Source organism: Saccopteryx leptura, chromosome 4 (assembly GCF_036850995.1).
Source record: "Saccopteryx leptura isolate mSacLep1 chromosome 4, mSacLep1_pri_phased_curated, whole genome shotgun sequence".
Classification (NCBI taxonomy): Eukaryota; Metazoa; Chordata; class Mammalia; order Chiroptera; family Emballonuridae; genus Saccopteryx; species Saccopteryx leptura.
In genome coordinates, this window is record NC_089506.1 from 53059276 (window position 1) to 53081909 (window position 22634).

Consider the following 22634-nt stretch of genomic DNA (forward strand, 5'->3'; position numbering starts at 1 on the left):
TTGCTAAGAATTTTTATCATAAATGGGTGCTGGATTTTATCAAATTCTTTTTTTGAATCTATTGATATAATCATGCGATTTTCATTCATTTTGTTTATGTGGTGTGTTACATTCATTGATTTGGAAATATTGTACCAACAGTGCTTCCCCCAGAATAAATCCCACTTAATCACAGTGTATGATTTTTTTAACCTATTGAGTGTTTGGTAAAATTTGCCTGTGAAGCATTTTGTCCAGGACTTTTGTTTGTTGAGAGTTTTTTGATTATTGCTTAAATTTCATTAGTAATAAATGGTCTATTCAAGTTTTCTTATTTTTCCATATTTAGTTTTGGGAGAGTGTATGTTTCTAGGAATTTATCCATTTCACTCAGATTTATCCAATTTGTTGGCTTATAGTTGTTCATAGCATTTTATTAGAACCCCCTGTATTTATGTGGTGTCCGTTGTCACGTTTCCTCTTTCATTTCTGATTTTATTTATTTGGGTCCTCTTTCTTCTTCTTTTTTTTAAGTGAGAGGAGAGATAGAGAGAGAGATTCCCACATATAACCTGACCTGGATCCACCCAGGAACCCCTGTCTGGAATCGATGCTTGAGTCAACCGAGCTATCCTCAGTGCCTGAGGCCTATGCTTGGACCAACTGAGCTATTCTCAACACCTGGGGCTGATGATCAGACCAAATGAGCTATCCTTAGTGCCTAGGGTGATGCTTGAACCAATAAAGTCACTGGCTGCAAGAGGGAAGAGAGAGAGAAGAGGAGAGGGAAGGAAAGAAAAGTAGATGGTCATTTCTCATGTATGCCCTGACTGGGGATCGAACCCAGGACATCCGCATGCCAGCTGATGTTCTATCCTCTGAGCCAACCCACTAGGGCAGGGGTCGGGAACCTTTTTGGTTGAGAGAGCCATGAACACCACATATTTTAAAATGTAATTCCGTGAGAGCCATACAACGACCCATGTATATTACGCATTATCCAATAAAAATTTGGTGTTGTCCCGGAGGACAGCTGTGATTGGCTCCAGCCACCCGCAACCATGAACATGAGCAGTAGGAAATGAATGGATTGTAATACATGAGAATGTTTTATATTTTTAACGTTATTATTGTTTTTATTAAAGATTTGTCTGTGAGCCAGATGCAGCCATCAAAAGAGCCACATCTGGCTCGTGAGCCATAGGTTCCTGACCCCTGCACTAGTGCCTCCACTCTCTTCTTGATTAGTCTGGTTAAAGTTTGTCATCTTTTCAAAGAACCAACTGTTTTTTTCATTGGTCCTTTGTAGGGATTTTTAGACTCTATTTAATTTATTTCTGCTCAGATCTTTAATATTTCTTCAACTCAGTTTGGTTTTGTATATTGTTCTTTTTCTAGTACCTTTAAGTGTCAAGTTAGATTGTTTATTTGAGATTTTTCTTGCTTCTTGGTTTTGGCCTATAATGCCATGAATTTCCCTCAGAATTGATTTTTTATGTTCTGTTGATTTGGGTTGTTGTGTGTTCATTTTTATTTGTTTCCAGATAACTTTTGATTTCTTTCCTGTCTCATTGTTAACCCATTTATTGTTTAATAAAGTGTTATTTAGTCTCCATGTGTTTGAATGTTTTTCAGGTGTTTTTTCATTATAGTGGATTTCTAGTTTCATATCATTGTGATCAGAGAAGATACTTGATATGATTTTTATCTTCATGAATTTATTAAGATGTATTTTGTGTCTTACCATGTAGTCAATCTTTGAAAATATTCCATGTGCACTTGAGAAGAATTTATGTTCTGCTGCTTTGGGATGAAATGTTCCTTAAATATCAATTAAATCCATCCCATCCAGTCTGCGTTTAATGTTGCTGTTGCCTTTTTAACTTTCTGTCTGGAAGAGCTATCCATTGATATCAGTGGGGTGTTAAAATTCTTTACAATGACTGTATTGCTGTCAATATCCCCCTTAATGTCCACCAGGATTGTCTTTATATATTTAGATGTTTTGTGTTGAGTATATATATGTTTACAAGGATTATGTCCTTTTGTTGGATTGTATTATTTAATGACCTTTGTCTCTTGTTATGGCCTTTGTTTTGAAGGCTATTTTGTATGACAAAAATATTGCTACCTCAGCTTCTTTTTTTTCTTTCATTTGCATGGATATTTTTTCTCATCCCTTCTCTTTCAGAGTGTGTATATCTTTTGTTCTGAGATGTGTCTCTTGTAGATAGTATATATATGGGTCATTTTTTCTTATCCATTCAGCTACCTTTTGTCTTTTTATTAGAGCATTTAATTTATATACATTTAAGGTTATTATTAATAGGTACATATTTATTCCCATTTTATTCTTTATACCTATATTTCTCTCTGTGTATATATATGTTTTCTTCTTTTTAAAGCAGGTCTTTCAACATTTTTTCAATACTGGTTTGGTGGTAATTAATTCCTCCAGCTATTTTTTGTCGAGGAGGTCTTTATTTTGCCTTCAATTTTAATTATTCTTGGTTGTCAGTCCTTACTTTTCATCACTTTGAACATTTCATGCCAATCCCTTGTGTCCTGAAGTGTTTCTTTTGAAAAATCAGCTGACAGCCTTATGGGAATTCCCTTTAGGTAACTGTCTCTCTCTTGCTGCTTTTAAAATTCTTTCTTTGTCTTTAACTTTTGCCATTTTAATCATGATGTGTATTGGTATGGGCCTCTTTGGGTTCATCTTGATTGAGACTCTCTGTGCTTTGTAAATTTGTGTTCAGGAAGGACTTTTTCACCAGATTAGGGCAGCTTTTAGCTACTATTTCTTCAAACAGATTCCCGAAACCTTGCTCACTCTCTTCTACTTCTGGTTCCGCTATAATGCAGATGTTATTATTATGTTATGCTTGATGTTTTCCCAGGGGTTTCTTAGTTTTTCCTCTTTTTATTTTTTAGATTCTCTTTTCATTTTGATGTACTACTTGGGTGCTTACTGTTATGTTGTTCTCTAAATTACTGATTCAATCCTCTGTTTCATCTAATTTATTGATTTCTTCTATGTGTTCTTCATTTCTGATATTGTATTCTTCATTTATAACTGGTTCTTTTTTTTTTTTTTTTTGCATTTTTCTGAAGCTGGAAACAGGGAGAGACAATCAGACAGACTCCCGCATGCGCCTGACCGGGATCCACCCGGCACACCCACCATGGGGCGATGCTCTGCCCACCAGGGGGCGATGCTCTGCCCATCCTGGGTGTTGCCATGTTGCGACCAGGGCCACTCTAGCGGTTGAGGCAGAGGCCACAGAGCCATCCCCAGCGCCCGGGCAATCTTTGCTCCAATGGAGCCTTGGCTGCGGGAGGGGAAGAGAGAGACAGAGAGGAAAGCGCGGTGGAGGGGTGGAGAAGCAAATGGGCGCTTCTCCTGTTTGCCCTGGCCGGGAATCGAACCTGGGTCCTCCGCACGCTAGGCTAACTGGTTCTTTTTTATGGTTTCTATGTCCTTTTTAATGCATTCTATCTCTTTGTTTAAGTTCTCACTGAGATTATCCATTCTTTCCCTAAGGTCCTGAGCATCCTTTTAACTATTGTTTGAAACTCTGCATCTGGTATCTGGGTTGCTTCCATTGTATTTAATTATTTTTTAGGGCATTTCTCTTGTTCTTTTATTTGAGGCATATTTGTTTGTCTCCCCATTTTGTCTCTGTGTATTAGGTAGATCTGCTATGACTTTCAGACTTGTTTTGGTAGCTTTATGATGTAGGTGTGTTGTTGAGTCCAGTGGCAGAGTTTTCTGGATCACCTGACCTTGATGCTCCAGGAATTTTACTTGTGGGATATGTGCACCCTCCTATTGTAGTTGAGCCTGAATGCTGTTGGTCTTTTTGTGGGTGGAGTTAACCCTTCAGGCTGGCTCAGTTGCTGGATATGAGTTGCTATGCAGAGGCTGTACCTAAGGCCAAGCTGTTCCCATCAAACTCTAGTGCCTGCCAGAATTCCCCTTTGGATGTGCTACTTCTGTGACTCTTTGGGACAAGTTGTGGTGTGGTCTGAAGTCCACCAGTGAGCTGGGTTGGTTCTGGGTCTATTTGGACAGGTTTCAGGTACAGGACGAAGTCAGACCTCGTATGTACCTGGGCCTGGGCTATCTGTCTGGAGTGATTACATTGTTCACTGTGGCTGTGTCTATGAGGCCTGTATATGCATGGAATGGGCCGTTCTGTGTACAAGGGTTGTATTCCTCCAGGTTAGAACTAGGGGCACACCTTATAAAAAGCCTGAGGCTCCCTGTGGTCTCCCTTTACCTGTCAGCTAGTCCACCTCCCCAGAGGTTGCCTGGTCTTCCTCCAGACCCTTCTGAAGGAATACTAGAGTAATCCCAGGCTGGTCATGACCTACAGCCCCCTCTACAGCTTGTGAGCTTGGTGGTGTGGGGCAACCACGGTTAGAAGGTCAGGGCTAATGGGTCTCCATTTGAATCCCCTACTTAGGTACTGCATGGTCAGGTACTCAATGAGGGGAAAGTGACCCCTACTCCAAGCCCAAACCACTTAGTCTCTGCCAGATTCTCCAGCTCTAGATCCCATAGGAGGAACGTGTCACAGGTTCAGTGTGTGAGCAGCAAGATGTTCCCTGTACAGGAGCAAGGTCAACAGGGAAGAGTTACCAGGGCTTGTGAAGACAAATAAAAAGAGTCTCCAGCTGAGGTAGTGCCAGCTGGGTGGCAGGTAGGGGCCAAGTAATTTGTTCTGTTCCCAGACAGTAGCCTCCAAGGGAGACACACTCCAGTTGTGCCAACTCTGAACAGCATTCCTTTCCCCCCATGGAACTGAGCTCAGCAGTTTTATGTTAGCAGGACTTGAGAGGGTAGATCCTAATAGTCTCCCATTGTGGTTGGTGCTAGCAAACCTGGAGGATGGTGGCAGGCACTTCTTCTTATTCCTGGGATAGTGAGTGCTGAGCTCACAGGGTAGAAAGGAATGGCCCCTTCCCTGTGATTTAGCCACACAACCCAGCACCTACCTGTCTGATTCCCCAACAAAGCCTACCCAGATGATATACTTCAAAAGCCCCAGCTCTGCAAAGTACTCTGATCCCCATGCCTAACTGAACTCAGCCAGATGGGGCCAAGAATGGCAGGGCGGGCCAAGTGATTCAACAGTTGGGGGAGGGGAAGCACTGTCTATGCTTTAGAGATGGGGAGTGAACCATTTCCCCATGCTGCACAGTTCAATAACTTCTGAGTCTCTTCCAGAGCTCCAGAAAAAGAGCACCCGAAAGGTTTCTGCTGGGTACAGCCAGCAGATTCCTCTGTAACACCCAGCACACAGAGTAGTGTCGCCATTAGTTCACCAAATGTGGGGGGGGGGGGGCATTTTTACATTTTTATTCATCTTACCAGTCTCTACATAGCTTCTTCCTTCAATCCTTGGTTATAATATTTTTTTAGTTACTTATTCAGGTTTATTGCTCTATAATTGAGCTATAAATTTGGTTTGGTACCAGGTATTGGTGAGTGTAGCTTCCCTCTACACTGAAGCCATCTTGGAATCTATCAAAATGTATTTTTAAATTTAGCTGTATGAATTTAAAAAGTATTTAAAATTTTTTCAAATTTGTCAGATTACTAATTATAAACATCCTAGCTTTCTCATGCTATTTTTGTTTATATCATATGCCTGATAAATTACCAAGTTAAATTTTAGTGTGGGCAGCAATGTTAAATACTTGTCTGCATATCTGAAACTAATTCTTATATCATCTTATTTGGAAATAGAACAGCCCAGGAAAAGTAACTCTAACAATACATTTAATTTTAAGACTGGAGAAGAAGTTTAGAGAAGAAAAAAGGGAATAAAAAGTGTAATACACTCTTAAGTTTCTCCTTCCCTCTGAGTTCTACCTTTTCCTCCATCATGTTGATGTTTCAAAATTACCCCTTTGCATACCTGAATTAAGCAAAGACACTAGAATTTTCTGAACACTAGGTTAAAATGGTTTCTTAACCTGTGAAAGAATATACTGAATTATTGTGATTGTAGCACAACTAATAAGAATTTCAGTCTAGAATCTTAGAAAGAGACTTAAACATCTTCAACAATATTATACACATTTATTCAGCTTGCTTACCTTTTGATAAAATGTGACTCCTCACACACAATTGTTGTCCCTCGTTGAAAGAATAGATATTAATTTGTGGCATTTAGTATATTTCAGTCATTAAGGGACATAGAGAAAAATTTAATCAGGTTGTTTAAGGTACTGACTTTGTTTGTTTTTTTCTCTGCTTTGCCTCTACTTTCCAGTATTTGCTTTGGGCATCACTCTAGTTGTACATCTGGACAGTTAGCAAAGGAAACCATTTGCTGGTTTAGCAAATCTTTTGTGTTTCCCAAAAGCAATATAAGTTTTGTTGAAACTTGATGGTATTGGATCCTCTGTCAGTCAACTTATAGGAGAGATGGGAAAGTACCCGTGGTATAACAAGAAAAGATCAGATATTTTTTCATCATAAAAAAGGAATTAAAATAATAGAGTTATGGCATAGCTTTTAGAAAGTAAAGAATTAGTCATCAACCAAATTCTAGTTTCCTGATAGATTGGTTTGAGAGAGTATAAATATCCCCCAAATAATTTTCATAGTGATTTAAAAGTTTTATTAGTAATAATTTACCCTAGTTTCCTAATACACAATTACATTGAATGGAAAAGAAGATATTTAAGTAAATATTTTTTCTCTCTTCCTCTCTTTTTCTTTTTAATCAAAATGTTTGAACAGAAACCATCCTCATCGAAAATGTACTTATCTGGCTATGGTGTGGAGCTAGCAATTAAGAGTACAGAATATAAAACATTGGATGATACCCAAGACAAAAGTAAGTTAAGTTTTCTCTCTGTATTTGAGTAGCATGTAAATTTGGAGGCTTATATACTTTTGTTTTTTGGGGTTTTTTTTTGGTTTTTTTAACTTAATTATTTTTTACAGAGACAGAGAGTGAGTCAGAGAGAGGGATAGACAGGGACAGACAGACAGGAATGGAGAGAGATGAGAAGCATCAATCACTAGTTTTTTTTCATTGTGCATTGCAACACCTTAGTTGTTCATTGATTGCCTTCTCAAATGTGCCTCGACTGCGGGCCTTCAGCAGACTGAGTAACCCCTTGCTGGAGCCAGCAATCTTGGGTTCAAGCTGGTGGACTTTTTGCTCAAACTAGATGAGCTGGCGCTCAAGCTGGTGACCTCGGGGTCTCAAACCTGGGTCCTCTGCATCCCAGTCTGATGCTCTATCCACTGCGCCACCACCTGGTCAGGCTACTTTTGTTTTTGAAAAACATTTCATGACTAAAATTCTACCTGTGACCCTGGCTGGTTGGCTCAGTAGATAGAGCATCAGCCTGGTGTACAAACATCCCAGGTTTGATTCCTGGTCAGGTCACACATGAGAAGCGCCATCTGCTTCTCTTCCCTTTCTTCTCCCCTTTCTCTCTATGCCTTTTTTCTCTCATCCTCTCTCACCAACAGTGGCTTGATTGGTTCCAGGGGTCCCCAAATTTTTCACGCAGGGGGCCAGTTCACTGTCCCTCAGACCATTGGAGGGCTGCCACATACAGTGCTCCTCTCACTGACCACCAGTGAAAGAGGTGCCCCTTCCGGAAGTGTGGTGGGGGCTGGATAAATGGCCTCAGGAGGCCGCATGCTGCCTGCGGGCCGTAGTTTGGGGACCCCTGGTTGAGCATTGCCCCAGGCAGTGAGGATAGCTCAGTTGATTCAAGCATTGGCCCTAATGGGTTGCCAGGTGGATCCTGGTCAGGGCGTATGTAGGCATCTGTTGATCTCCCCTTCTCTCACTAAAAACAAAACAAAAGTAAACATGAAGAAGGAAATAGAGGAACATAATTAAGAGAATAAAATGGCAATAAATACATACCTATCAGTAATCATTTTAAATGTAAATGGTTAAATGATCTAATCAAAAGACATAAGGTGGCTGAATGGGTAAGAAAAAAACGACTCATATATACATGCTGTCAACAAGAGTACTCACACATCACACACAGACTAAAAGTAAAGGGATGGGAAAAGATATTTTATGCAAATGTAAATGAAAAACTGGGGTATCCATACTTATTTCTGACAGACTAAAACAAATGCTATACTAAGAGACAAAGAAGGAAACTACATAATGATAAAGGGAGCAATCCAACAAGAGGATATAACCCTTGTAAACATTTAGACTCCCAATATAGGAACACCTAAATAAATAAAGCAAATTTTGATGGACATAAAGGGAGAGATTGACAGCAATATAGTCATAGGGGATATGACTGGCATCAGCAAGTCATAAGATCAGGAATAAGACAGGGATGTCTCCTTTCACCACTCTTTATAACAGCCTGTCAACATTAATAGATAGATCTTCCAGACAGGAAATCAACAAAGAAATGGCAGCCTTAAATTACACTTTAGATCAGCTGGATTTATTTGATATCTTCAGAGCATTTCACCCCAAAGCCACAGAATATACATTCTTTTCAAGCACACATGGAACATTTTCTAGGTTAGATCACATGTTATGATACAAAACGGAGTCTCAAATTTAAGTAGATTGAAATCATATCAAGTATTTTCTCTGACCATAATAGTATGAAACTAGAAATTATTCACAAGAAAAAACTTAAAAACGTACAAAGGCATGGAGGCTATATAACACGTTACTAAGCAATGAATGGGTTAAACATGAGATCAAGAAATAAATCAAAAGATTCCTTGAAACAAATGAAAATGAGAGCACAACCCCAAATAAATGGGACACCACTAAAGCAGTTCTGAGAGAGAAATTCAAAGCATTACAGGCCGACATCAAGAAACAAGAAAAATCTCAAGTAAGCAATGAAGCATTACATTTAAAGGTACTAGAAAAAGAACAACAAACAAAATTGAACTTGAGTAGAAGAAAGGAAATATTTCACGCAAATGGAAATGAAAAAAAAGCTGGACTTTAAAAGAATGACTATAGTTAGAGATAAAGAAGGTCACTACATAATGATAAAGGGAGCAATCCAAAAGGAAGATATAACCATTATAAATATCTACACACCTAATATAGGAGCACCTAAATATATAAAGCAGACTTTGATGGATTTAAAGGGTGAGATCAACAGCAATACTATAATAGTAGGGGATTTCAATACTCCATTAACATCACTAGATAGATCCTCAAGAAAGAAAATTAACAAAGAAACAGCAGACTTAAAGGACATATTAGATCAACTGGATTTAATAGATATCTTCAGAACCTTTCACCCTAAAACAGCAGAATATACATTCTTTTCAAGCGCTCATGGTACATTCTCTAGAATAGACCACATGTTAGGGCACAAAAGCAGTTTCAACAAATTTAAGAAGATTGAAATCATATCAAGCACTTTCTCTGATCACAATGGCATTAAACTAGAAATCAACCACAACAGAAAAACTGAAAAATACTCAAATACTTGGAAACTAAATAGCATGTTATTAAATAATGAATGGGTAAATAATGAGATCAAAGAAGAAATTAAAAAATTCCTAGAAACAAATGATAATGAGCATACATCAACTCAAAATTTATGGGACACAGCAAAAGCAGTTCTGAGAGGGAAGTTTATAGCATTACAGGCATACCTCAAGAAACTAGAAAAAGCTCAAATAAACAACTTGACCCTACATCTAAAAGAACTAGAAAAAGAACAGCAAGTAAAGCCCAGAGCTAGTAGAAGGAAGGAAATAATAAAGATCAGAGCAGAAATAAGTGACATAGAGGCTAAGGAAGCAATACAGAGGATTGGTGAAGCCAGGAGCTGGTTCTTTGAAAGGATAAACAAGATCAATGAACCTTTAACCAGACTCACCAAGAAAAAAAGAGAGAGGACTCAAATAAATAAAATTAGAAACGAGAGTGGAGAAATAACAACTGACACAACAGAAATACAAGGTATTGTGGGAAAATACTATGAAGAATTGTATGCCAAAGAACTAGACAACCTAGATGAAATGGACAAGTTCCTTGAAACATATAATCTTCCAAAGATTAATCTGGAAGAATCAGAAAACCTAAACAGACCAATTACAACAAATGAGATTGAAACAGCTATCAAAAAACTCCCAAAAAAGAAAAGTCCTGGGCCTGATGGCTTCACAGGTGAATTCTACCAAATATTCAAAGAAGAACTAACTCCTATCCTTCTCAAACTATTTCAAAAAATTCAAGAGGAAGGAAGACTTCCAAGCTCCTTTTATGAGGCGAGCATAATTCTGATTCAAAAACCAGGCAAAGACAACACAAGGAAAGAAAATTATAGGCCAATATCCCTGATGAATTTAGATGCAAAAATCCTCAACAAAATATTAGCAAACCGGATCCAGCAATATATGAAAAAAATCATACACCATGATCAAGTGGGATTTATTCTTGGGAGGCAAGGCTGGTACAATATTCTCAAGTCAATCAATGTGATTCATCACCTAAACAAAAGGAAGGAGAAAAACCACATGATAATTTCAATAGATGCAGACAGGGCATTTGATAAAATCCAGCACCCATTCATGATCAAAACTCTCAGCAAAGTGGGAATACAGGGAACATACCTCAACATGATAAAGGCCATCTATGACAAACCCACAGCCAATATCATACTCAATGGGCAAAAATGAAAGGCAATTCCCTTAAGATCAGGAACAAGGCAGGGGTGCCCCCTTTCACCACTCTTATTCAACATAGTTCCAGAAGTCCTAGCCACAGCAATCAGACAAGAAAAAGAAATAAAAGGCATCCAAATTGGAAAAGAAGAAGTAAAACTATCATTATTTGCAGATGACATGATATTGTATATAGAAAACCCTAAATTCGCAGTGAAAAAACTACTGGACCTGATTAATGAATTCAGCAAGGTGGCAGGATATAAAATCAATGCTCAGAAATCAGAGGCATTTTTATACACTAACAATGAACTGTCAGAAAGAGAAATTAAGGAATCAATCCTCTTTACCATTGCAACCAAAAAAATAAAGTACCTAGGAATAAACTTAACCAGGGAGATTAAAGACTTGTACTCGGAAAATTATGAAACATTGATAAAAGAAATCAGGGAAGATACAAACAAGTGGAGGCATATACCGTGGTCATGGTTAGGAAGAATAAACATAATTGATTGACAAGATAACCTGGACATGTTTTCTTTGAACATATGTACCCTGATTTATTGATGTCACCCTAGTAAAAATTAAAAAAAAGAAAATGTATTAAAAAAAAACCCTCTCAGCATAATAAGGCCATGTATGACTGACAGCCAGCATCTTTTTAATGAGCAAAAACTAAAAGTGTTTCCCTTAACATTAGGAACAAGACAGAGGTTTCTGCTTTCACCATTCTTCATTCGCTGGAAGTCCTAGTCACAGCAATCAGACAAGAAGAAATAAAAAGCACCCAAATTGGAAAAGAAGTAAAACTGTCATTGTGTGCAGATGACATAATAGTGTATATAGAAAACCCTAAAGATTCCACCAAAAACCTACTAGCACTCAAATGATTTCAGTAAAATAGCAGGATACAAAACAAATATACAGAAATTAGTTGCATTTTTGTACATCAGTAATGGACCATTGGAAAGGAAAACTAAAAAAAATCTTCCATTTACAATTGCATCAAAAAGAATAAAATAACTAAGAATAAATTTAACCAAAGAAGTAAAAGTCTTCTACTTGGAAAATTATAAAATATTGAAGAAAGAAACTGAAGAAGATACACATAAGTGATAACATATACCATGTTTGTGGATAGGGAGAAGTAACATCATTGAAATGTATACTATCCAAAACAATCTGTATATCAATGCAATTCTTAAGATACTGATGGCATATTTCATAGAACTAGGACAGATATTTTAGGAATTTATATGGAACCACAAAAGATCTCAAATAGCCACAACAATCTTGAGAAAGAAGAACAAAGTTGGAGGAAGCATGCTACCTGGTATCAAACTTTACTACAAGACCATAGTAACCAAACAACGTGATACTGGCATAAAAATAGACATATAGATCAATGGAACAAAATAGAGAGCTCAGAGATAAACCCACACTTTAATGGTCAATTAATATTTGACAAAGGAGGCAAAAACATACAATGGGGTCAAGACAGTCTATTCAATAATTGGTGTTGGGAAAATTGAACAGATAACGTACAACTAAGTGAAACTAGGCCACCTTCTTGCAGCATACACAAGAAGAAACTCAAAATGGATTAAAGAACCATTTGTAAGGTCCTGACCGGGTGGCTAGTGGATAAAGCATTGTTCTGGCACACCTGAGGTTGCTGGTTCCATCCCTGATGGTGCTAACAAGAAACAATCGTTGAGTATACAACTAAATAAAACAACTAAGTGAAACAATGAGTTGTTACTTCTCTCTCTCCCTCCCCCCACCTTCTCACTCTCAATCAATGGGGATGAGAGGAGAGGAGGGAGAATTATAAGTAAGACTCTAAACCACAGAAATCCTTGATGAAATCATAGGCAATCAGATCTCAGACATCTCTTCTGATATATCTCCTCAGGCAAGGGAAACAAAAGAAAAATATTTAAAAATGAGATTACATCAAACTAACAAGTTTTTTTCACAGCAAAGGAAACCATCAACAAAATCAAAGACAGTATGAGAGAACATATTCACCAGTGATATATCTGATAAGCAAATAATATCTAAAAATTTTTTTAATAAATTTTTATTAATTTTAATGGGATGACATCAATAAATCAGGGTACATATATTCAAATAAAACATGTCCAGGTTCTCTTGTCATTCAATTATGTTGCATACCCATCACCCAAAGTCAGGTTGTCCTCTGTCACCTTCTATCTAGTTTTCTTTGTGCCCCTCCTCCTCCCCCTCCCCCTCTCCCTCCTTCCCTCCACCCCCCAACCACCACACTCTTGTCCATGTCTCTTAGTCTCGTTTTTATGTCCCACCAATGTATGGAATCATGCAGTTCTTGATTTTTTCTAATTTACTTATTTCACTCCATATAATGTTATCAAGATCCCACCATTTTGTTGTAAATGATCCGATGTCATCATTTCTTATGGCTGAGTAGTATACCATAGTGTATATGTACCACATCTTCTTTATCCAGTCTTCTATTTTTTTTTACAGTGATTAAAGCCTTTAAGCAAACTCTTGGCCAATACAGCAAGAATCCATAAAAGAGTAGTGTCCTTAACATGTTCACTAAGTCCAAGTTGGCACCAACATCATTCCAATATCCAAAATTTATAAAGAACGTATACAACTTAACACCAAAAAAAAATAATCCAAATAAAAATGAGCAGAGGACTTGAATAGGTTCTTCTCCAAAGAGGACATGTGTATGAGAAATAGACATAGGAGAGATGCTCTATGTCACTAATCATCAAATAGATGAAAATTAAAACCACAGTGAGATATCACCTCACACCAGTCAAAATGGCTATCATCAGTAAATCAACAACAAGAGTTAGCAAGAATGAATATAAAAGGGAACCCTCATGCACTGTTGGTAGGAATGCAGTTTGGTGCAGATACTATAGAAAAAAGTATGGAATTTTCTCAAAAAATTAAAATGGAACTGCCGTGGCACTAGCTGGTTGGCCCAGTGCATAGATGTCCCAGGTTTGATTCCCAGGCAAGGCACACAGGAGAGGCAACCATCTGCTTCTCCATCCCTCCCTTCCTCTTCTCCCCCTTTTTCTCTCTTTCTTCCCCTCCCACAGTCATGGCTTAACTGGTAAGTGCATCAGCCCTGGGCATTGAGGATGGTACTGTGGAGCCTCTGCCTCAGGTGCTGAAAATGGCTCAGTTGTGAGCATGGGCCCAGGTGGGCAGAGCATTGGCCCCAGACAGGGGCTGCCAGGTGGATCCCAGTCAAGGCGCATGCGGGAGTCTATCTCCCCTTCTCTCACTTGGAGAAGAAGGGATAAAATGGAACTGCCTTATGACTCAGTGATCCCACTAATGGGAATATGTTCTAAGAAACCCAAAACACTAATTTGAAAGAATATATATACCCCTGTGTTTATTGGAACACTGTTTATAATAACCAAGATTTGGATGCAGCCCAAGTTCCCATTAGTAGATGAGTGGATAAAAAAGCTGTGTTCCATTTACACAGTGGAATAGTAATTATCTGTTAAAAAAAAATGAAATCTTACCTTTTACTTCAGCATGAATGGGTCTGGAGATTATTATGCTAAGTAAAATAAGCCAGTCAGAGAAAGACAAACACTATATGATTTTACTTATATATGGAATCTAATGAACAAAATAAACTGATGAATAAGATGGAAACAGAAGCATGGGTACCTGAGACAGACGGACAGCTGTCAAGTCAGTTGAGGAAAGGGATTAAGCAAAATAAACACCATATATATTATATATGTGTTTGTTTTATATATATATATAACATATGTTATACAGACTATATATAACACATAGACACAGTCAACAGTGTTGTGATTACTAGAGGGAAAGGGGGAGGTGGGGTAGATAGAACAAAGGGGATAAATGGTGATTGAAGGAGATTTGACTTTGAGTGGCATGCACACAATTCAGTATGCAGATAATGTATTATAGAATTGTACACTTGAAACATTTTTAACTTTATTAACCAATGTCACCCAATAAATTCCATTTAAAATGTTAAAAAATAAAAAATGTACACCCAGGAATGCAAGCATGTGCACATGCATATATCATTAAGCTCATCCGTGAAGGAAAAACAAGGTAAAATGAATGGAAATTAATTTCATTTTAAGTTCTTTGAATATTTGATTACATATTCCTTTCCCAGTCTAAAAACTGTTTTTGTTTTGGTTTGGTTTGGTTTCCAAAATATAGCTGTAACTAATACTACTAATGAAGGCGAGATTGAAACAAATGAAGTTCAAGGATTTCTCTTTGAGAAACTAAAGTAAGTCTGAAAGAAGTGAAATGATATTTCCATTCTCTTAAGTTTGTTTTTATTTTATTTTTTTTTCCTCTGGCCATTTTTAAATTTGTTTTTTAGTGTAGAATTGTATGAGTACCATATAAATTTTGTATATTAACTTGATTGCCTTTCAGTAGGTTGTCTTTTCAGTTTGTTGATGATTTCAGTAGGTTGTCTTTTAAGTTTGTTTTTAAAGGAAATAATTCATTATGCTCTGTTGGCTTGTGATTTATGTTTTAAAAATATACATATAATAGAAAATAGGAATTGAAAATGATCAGTCATCTCTGGTAGAAAACTTAACTTTATAGAATCTTTTACAGATCTAATATGTTACAAAAATCATGCTTAATATTTAGCATGAAAAAATAAAAAGTTTTATACCTCAAAAGAAGAGAAAATAATTTATTTTCTTAAATTTTTGCCAAAGATTCCCATATTAAACATTTTTTAATGTTTGGTCTTAATTTTATATCCATGTGTATGTAAACTCTGAAAAATTAAAGTTGTATTCCCCTTTTTTTCTGCATCACTCATTGAAGACAAGGAATAGGATGGTGAGTTCTCTGAATACTCATGAACGGGGATTGTAGTTTTATGTGTGTTTTCTCTCATTTACAAGAAGGGAAAGTTATTGATTTCAATATAATGGCAAAATTAATTAAATGGGAAAGACTGTTTTATTAATTTTTTAGTTCTTGTTTAGTATTACAAGTATTTATTAAAGAACACTTCTGGAGAATAGATAACATCTATAGAGTAAGGGAAACATTTTTGGAGACTGCTGATTATGCAGGTGACTGAGATATTTCTAATCTGTGTTGGCCATATTGCATGCTAATGACCTTAAAAAGTTAATACAGCTAAAAAAAAAGTTAATACAGTTTGTAAAATGGATTTATTATAAGTAAGGTATTTAGTTAGTATATAACAAAACATTTTATTCCCTTTTCAGCCTTGTCTCAACATTTTGAAATCCATAGTTCTATTTCTCTTTAAATATAACTTTTTATGGGAGTAAATTGTGTATCCTCAAAAAAGCCTTTGGAACCCTGGGATATCAGTTTTTTAAAAGAGGAAATACTCAAAGTTAGTTCTATACCATTACTCAGTAGATTTAGAAAGAAAAAAAGCCCCACTTTGCTTTAAGATATTGTCTGAATAATGTATTTTTGCCTGAATTATATAATTTTAGTGAAATTATTAAGATTATGATTATATATGAAACAATATATCTCATAAACTTAATATTACTTGGTAACATAAAATTTTGAGAAATGAGGGATTAATGTAATTTTTGGTAAACACTTCTGAAGTTTTATTGCTTTTTTATTATGTCAACAGTCATAGTCTTGATTCATTTTCAAAATGTGGTTCCACATTACAAGCAAATTATAAGATATTGACACTGTTGTATGTTTATCTATTGTTATCTGTAAGATAATGCATTTCTGTATATATGTTTTATATATTTTTCATTTCACTTTTTTTTATTAAGTGAGAGGCAGGGAGACAGAGCGACAGACTCCTGCATGTGCCTGGACCGGGATCCAGCATTTTCTGCCTATCTGGGGCCACTGCTCTGTTGCTCAGCAACCGAGCTGTTTTGGGGCCTGAGGCAAGGCCATGGAGTCATCCTTAGCACCTGAAGCCAATTTGCTTGAACCAATTGAGCTATGGCTGTGGGAGGAAAAGAGAGAGAGAAGTGGGAGAGGTGGAGAAGCAGATGATCACTTCTCCTGTGTGCCCTGACCAGGAATCAAACCTGGGATATCCATACACTGGGCCGACATTCTACCACTGAGCCAACCAGTCAGGGCCTCATTTCACTTTTCAAAACCATTTCTCTTTATTGCTGGAAATATATATTTTATGAGTTAGGATGGTAGTTAAAGGTTTTTATTTTAAAAACTTTAAATCTGAATTGGCATTATGTCTTAATTTTGTGAGCAATAAAAGATTATACTTTAGATTGTGTATATAGTCAAATATTCTTTTACTACATTATTATTTGGCAGTCTCTGAAAGATAACCTAGATGTATTTATTATTAGGCAAAATTATCTTACTTTTTTATACATTTCAAACATGGAACTTTTCAGAAATAGAATAAACTCTAAGATTATATAGGAAGCATTATTATCTTATAGAAATAGCTTTCATTTTAAATTATAAATGCAATACTTTTAACTTATAAATAAAATGTTAAAATGAAAAGTGTATAACATAAAAACTAATAATTCTGCCCTCACCCTTGGATCCCTATAGGTAATGTTAATATGCTAACCCATTTATGCTTCATGTTCCATTATTGGAATGGTAGTGACATCAGAGTTATTTATATCCTACTGCTCAAGGTCGTCTTCAAGGTCTGATTTTTCACTCCTGTCTGCCTCCTGGGGGTACATGTTTTTATGAGATGCCCAGAGTCAGTCACTGCTGCAGACACCAGCATGCTGGGAGCTTGTCAAAAAGTGATGTGAATTTTAGAAAATTATTGAGGAACTGAATTTCAAAAATTTTAACCCGCATACATTGTGAGACAATATCTCTCCAGATTTTGTTTTGTGTTATATAATGGAAAAAAAAATAGACATATATCTTTCTCCTTATTTATATTAAGTTCTGTAGGTATAATTGCATCATGATTTATTCTCTTAATGATGAACAATTAGTTTGTGTCTAATTATTTGGAAGATTGAATTTAAAAAATATATGGCTTATATAATGATTTATGGTAGATGATGATAATTAACATTACTTAATATTCTAATGCAGAGAAAGATACTCACATCTTAGAGATAATCTGACAGCATTCCAAAAATACCTGATTGAGAGTAACAAGGAAATGATGCCTTTGAAAGTCTGGGAACTACAAGGTATAGTATTTTGATCTGCTTTAAAACGGCAATTTGGTAACTTACCTCTGTTTTATGAAATAAGCTTTTATATAACATGATATAATTTATATTCTAGAAAGTAACAGTTACTATGGTATAAATAATATAAATTGTTACATGACTTCTTGTGGAAATATTTAATTAAAAGTTTATTGAGCAAATCATATTTTTATGTTTGTAAGACAAAATTATATAAAGTACAGTTAAATCACATTTTAGGGAATCTGTAACATTGATTAAAAATTCTAACTTGTACATTAGGAGAAATCAGAACTAAATTTTAGTTTTCTTCTATTTAAAATTTTGATCTTAATAGAGTGACCATTGTATGTATCAATGTTAACTTAGAACAGCTTCTGTGCTGATATAAGCCAATATTTTGTGGCCAAAATTTATTTTGGATTGAATTATAAGTCCTTGTCAGTTTGTAATTTTCTTTTTAATTTTTTTTAATTTTAAGTAGGTCATGGGGACATATTTTTCTCTGTGACCCGTAACTTTTATCACATCTCTCATCAGCTTTTTAAAATAGAACAATTTACTGATATATAACTGACATACTATACGGTTTACCCAGTTGAAGTGTACTATTCAGTGAGTTTTAGCACATTTTCAGAATTCTTTAACTTTCACCATAGTCAATTTTAGAGTGTTTTCATCACCCCCAAAAGGAAGTAATAGTACACATGAAAAGTCACTCCCATTTTTCCCAACTCCTCCAACTGTAGGCAAGCACCAATCTACTTTCTTCTCCTTCAGAATGTTTTCCAGGGGATTCATAATTTGAAAAATTATAAGTGATAAAGAGCTTTGAAGGCTTGTAAACAGAGAACATGTATAGTCAGCTTAGTTTTAATTAACCTTCCTAGTGTCTTTGTAAGATAGATTTGAATGGACTAGAAACAGGAAATCTGATTAAGACGTCATTGAAATAGTGTAATGAGAAGTTGAAGTATGACTACAGTAGAGGATTAGAAAGGAAGGCTGGATTTGGCAAATATCTAGGAGGTAAAAGAGTCAAAGATGGCTTTAAGAATCCTAGCTTTGGCCCTGGCCAGTTGGCTCAGTGGTAGAGCGTCGGCCTGGCATGTGGAAGTACCGGGTTCGATTCCCGGCCAGGGCATACAGGAGAAGCGCCCATCTGCTTCTCCACCCCTCCCCCTCTCCTTCCTCTCTGTCTCTCTCTTCCCCTCCCGCAGCCGAGGCTCCATTGGAGCAAAGATGGCCCGGGCGCTGGGGATGGCTCCTTGGCCTCTGCCCCAGGTGCTCGAGTGGCTCTGGTCGCAACAGAGCGACGCCCCGGAGGGGCAGAGCATCGCCCCCTGGTGGGCGTGCCGGGTGGATCCCGGTCGGGCGCATGTGGGAGTCTGTCTGACTGTGTCTCCCCGTTTCCAACTTCAGAAAAATAAATAAATAAATAAATAAATAAAAATTAAAAAATAAATTAATTAAAAAAAAAAAGAATCCTAGCTTTGATCCTGAGTACAGAGAATATAAAGTGTGTAAGCAGGTTTGGGGGCCCAGAGATAATGATACTGGCATTAAAATGATTGACTTAAAGTGACTGTGACACACCCAGATGATAAGGGCCAGTAGTAAGGTGAGTATAAAGTCCTTAAGCTAAAAAAAGATGATTTAAAATGTTGAAAATCATAGCATAAAGTTTTTTAAAAGGAGAAGGTGCTAACTCTTGAGTGTAGAGTGAACAGATCAGTGTACAAGGGAGGGTGCTGTGGTGCTCAGGTGTGGGTGGGCAGGGCAATCAGTGTACAAGGGAGGGTGCTGTGGTGTCAGGTGTGGGTGGGCAGGGCAATCAGTGTACAGGGGAGGGTGCTGTGGTGCTCAGGTGTGGGTGGGCAGGGCAATCAGTGTACAAGGGAGGGTGCTGTGGTGTCAGGTGTGGGTGGGCAGGGCAATCAGTGTACAAGGGAGGGTGCTGTGGTGTCAGGTGTGGGTGGGCAGCAGAGCCCATGAAGAAGAATAGTGCAATGATGAGAAATGGCAGAGTTCACTATGGAAACGAGAAGAAACAAATTTTCAAGAAAAAGAAAGTAATATCTTTTCTTTTTCTTCCTTTTTTTGATTGATTTAACAAAATTTGTGTGTCTACTAGGTGTCAGTCATGTCCCTACATCCATGGTGTTATAACTTGGGCTAAGACCTACATAGTAGGAAATATATTTTACATCAGCACCCATTACACAGTGTATAATGTATGAATACATAAATATGCTCAAAACTAAAAAAAAAAAAAAGCTTCAGCATACAGTAGGTATGTTTACTACATTTTATTAACTCTGACAGAACTTCTTATACTTTAACCTATTTCATTAGAAAAAAAGTATCACACTATTTAATCTGATTTCACTACGTATTAACTCATGGATTCCAGCTGACAGTTTGAAAAACACTAAATTTTGAAAATAGAATGATAAGTTAAAACAGATATCATGTTTCTTAAAGGATCTTAGATAAACATAAATAATTTTTAAAACAATATAAAAATTACCATATTAGGTGCTGCAAAAATAAAGATACATAGGTTAAGTAGGGTGTGTGCTAGGAACATCTGGTATAGTAGGGAAGGGAAGGGGGAACAGAAAGGGAAGTCTTCCTACAGAAGTGGTGACTGACTTGAGGTTTCAGGAGGGCTTGGAATAAATTTGAGGATGGGTTATTTAGAGAAAATATCAAAGGTATTTGTGAGCAATTGGATATGGGATGTGAGGGAAAAGGAGATATCAAGAACAATGGTTTGATTCAAGGTTTTCCCAGCTGGAGGAACAATGGTGGATATTTACTGAAAAGAGAAGACTAAAGAGGACCATAGAGGCAAAAATGAGGTGGGAATACCATTAATTTACTAAACATGCTGCTTTTGAAGTATCCAAGTGGCAAAGGCGAGAAGGCATTAAATATCGGGATTTGGATTTCAGAGTCAAGGTGTAGAAGTTAAATAGCAGTTTATGAACCATCTAGGTATGGAACATTTTAGACAAAAAAGATGTTAATCGAATCTGATAATATTTTATTTCTTGTTATTTGCAGTTTATCTGATTTCATAAGTGAATTTTCAGGGACTTTCAAGTAAATTGTATGCAGAAAATTGGTCATGTGAAGGAGAACTACATTCATGTTATAAAAAGTTTATTTATTTTTTTATTTTTTTATTTTTCTTAAGTGAGTAGCTAGGAGGCAGAGACACACTCTTGCATGCACTTGACTGGGATCCACCTGGCAAGCCCACTGTGGGGCGATGCTCTGCCCATCTGGGGCTATTGCTTCATTGCAACGGGAGCCATTTAGTGCCTGAGGTGAGGCTATGGAGCCGTCCTCAGTGCCCGAGCCAACTTGCTCCAGTGGCACCTTAGCTGCAGGAGGGGAAGAGAGAGATAGAAAGAAGGGAGAGGGGGTAGGGGGGAGAAGCAGATGGTCGCTTCTCCTGTGTGCCCTGGCTGGGAATCAAACTCGGGACTTCCACATGCTGGGCTGACACTCTACCACTGAGCCAATCGGCTAGGGCTTCATGTTATAAAAAGTTTTAAAAGACTAATTGGGCTATCAAACCTGAGTAACATATAGTTTCCATGATCATAATAATTAATGATGGTGATTGATGATGATAAAAATATTAGCCAATACTACCATGTCTGGCATGGTAGTAGGCTCTTTGTATGCATTACCCTAACTTAAAAATTTATGTAATATAGGTGTTCCACTATCCAATATGAGGAAATTTCAAGAAATAGACCCATAGAATAGGTTACAAATGTGATAAAGCACCAATCAAGGGTACCTAAAATAAGCAAATTTGTCTCATGTTAGAGCCCAAATTCTTTCTTTATCACCATTTTGTACTATTTTTAGTATAACATTGTTCAGCCAAATGCTGTCAGGCAACATCATTGATCATACACTTTCCTCAAAAGAAATACTCTTCTAAAAGTTGTTACAACAAATCAATTACATAAGTAATGCTCTTAAGTTTTCTCACTAAAAAAGCATATATTCCTAAATGTGTACATACCAGTTAAAAATTATGTTGCTTATAAATGCCTATAGAATAGCACATCACAGTTGTGGGTTTGATCCCTGGTCAGGACTCATACAAGGTTCAACCAATGAATGTGTAGATCAGATCAGTGGAACAGCAAATCAGTGTTTCTGTCTCTCTTTTTCTCTCTCACCTCCCTCTCTTTCTAAAAAAATAAAATAAAATAAAATTCAAACATGAATATATGGTGAGAAGGGTTGAGTGAATTACTTAAATTATATGGAAATGTCTATAAAGGTATGGCATTATGCTAGAGTTTTAATGATTTTTTTCCCCTTCCAGATCTTAGTTTTCAAGCAGCTTCTCAAATAATGGCCACTCCAGTTTATGATGCCTTAAAATTAATGAAAGACATTTCTCAAAACTTCCCCATAAAATCCAGGTATAGTAAAGTTTATTAATTTGATTATAGCCAGAATTCTTTCCGTTAAATAAATTTTACGAAAATAACTGATTTCACTTAACAGAATGATGTCAATTAATTCTAGTACATATAGTGTTTATAAACTTAGCCTTTCCTCAGTACGTATGTTGTTTGTGGACATATATTCTGAAAATTACCTGTTGGCATAAACACATATGATGATATTTCATGCAAATTTATCTGTATGGGAAAAACAACACAAAATAGCATTTTTAATAAAGTATTTTGTATATGCTGCCAAAGCAAACACTAATCAAGTACTTTTGAAAAGTAAATATCTAGTAGTAAGCAAGGTCTGAC

At 36.7% G+C, this 22634-nt stretch overlaps 1 protein-coding gene across 3 annotated transcripts in view; it reads left to right on the forward strand.

Annotated features, from left to right (window-relative positions):
- Positions 1-22634, forward strand: part of UGGT2 (UDP-glucose glycoprotein glucosyltransferase 2) — a 231789-nt gene that overhangs the window by 55347 nt on the left and 153808 nt on the right. For all 3 annotated transcript variants that reach the window (XM_066380674.1, XM_066380675.1, XM_066380676.1), the window contains exons 6-9: positions 6737-6833; positions 14867-14939; positions 17735-17835; positions 22193-22292. In XM_066380674.1, coding sequence (XP_066236771.1) covers positions 6737-6833; positions 14867-14939; positions 17735-17835; positions 22193-22292 — 371 coding nt within the window. The remainder of the gene's footprint in view (positions 1-6736; positions 6834-14866; positions 14940-17734; positions 17836-22192; positions 22293-22634) is intronic.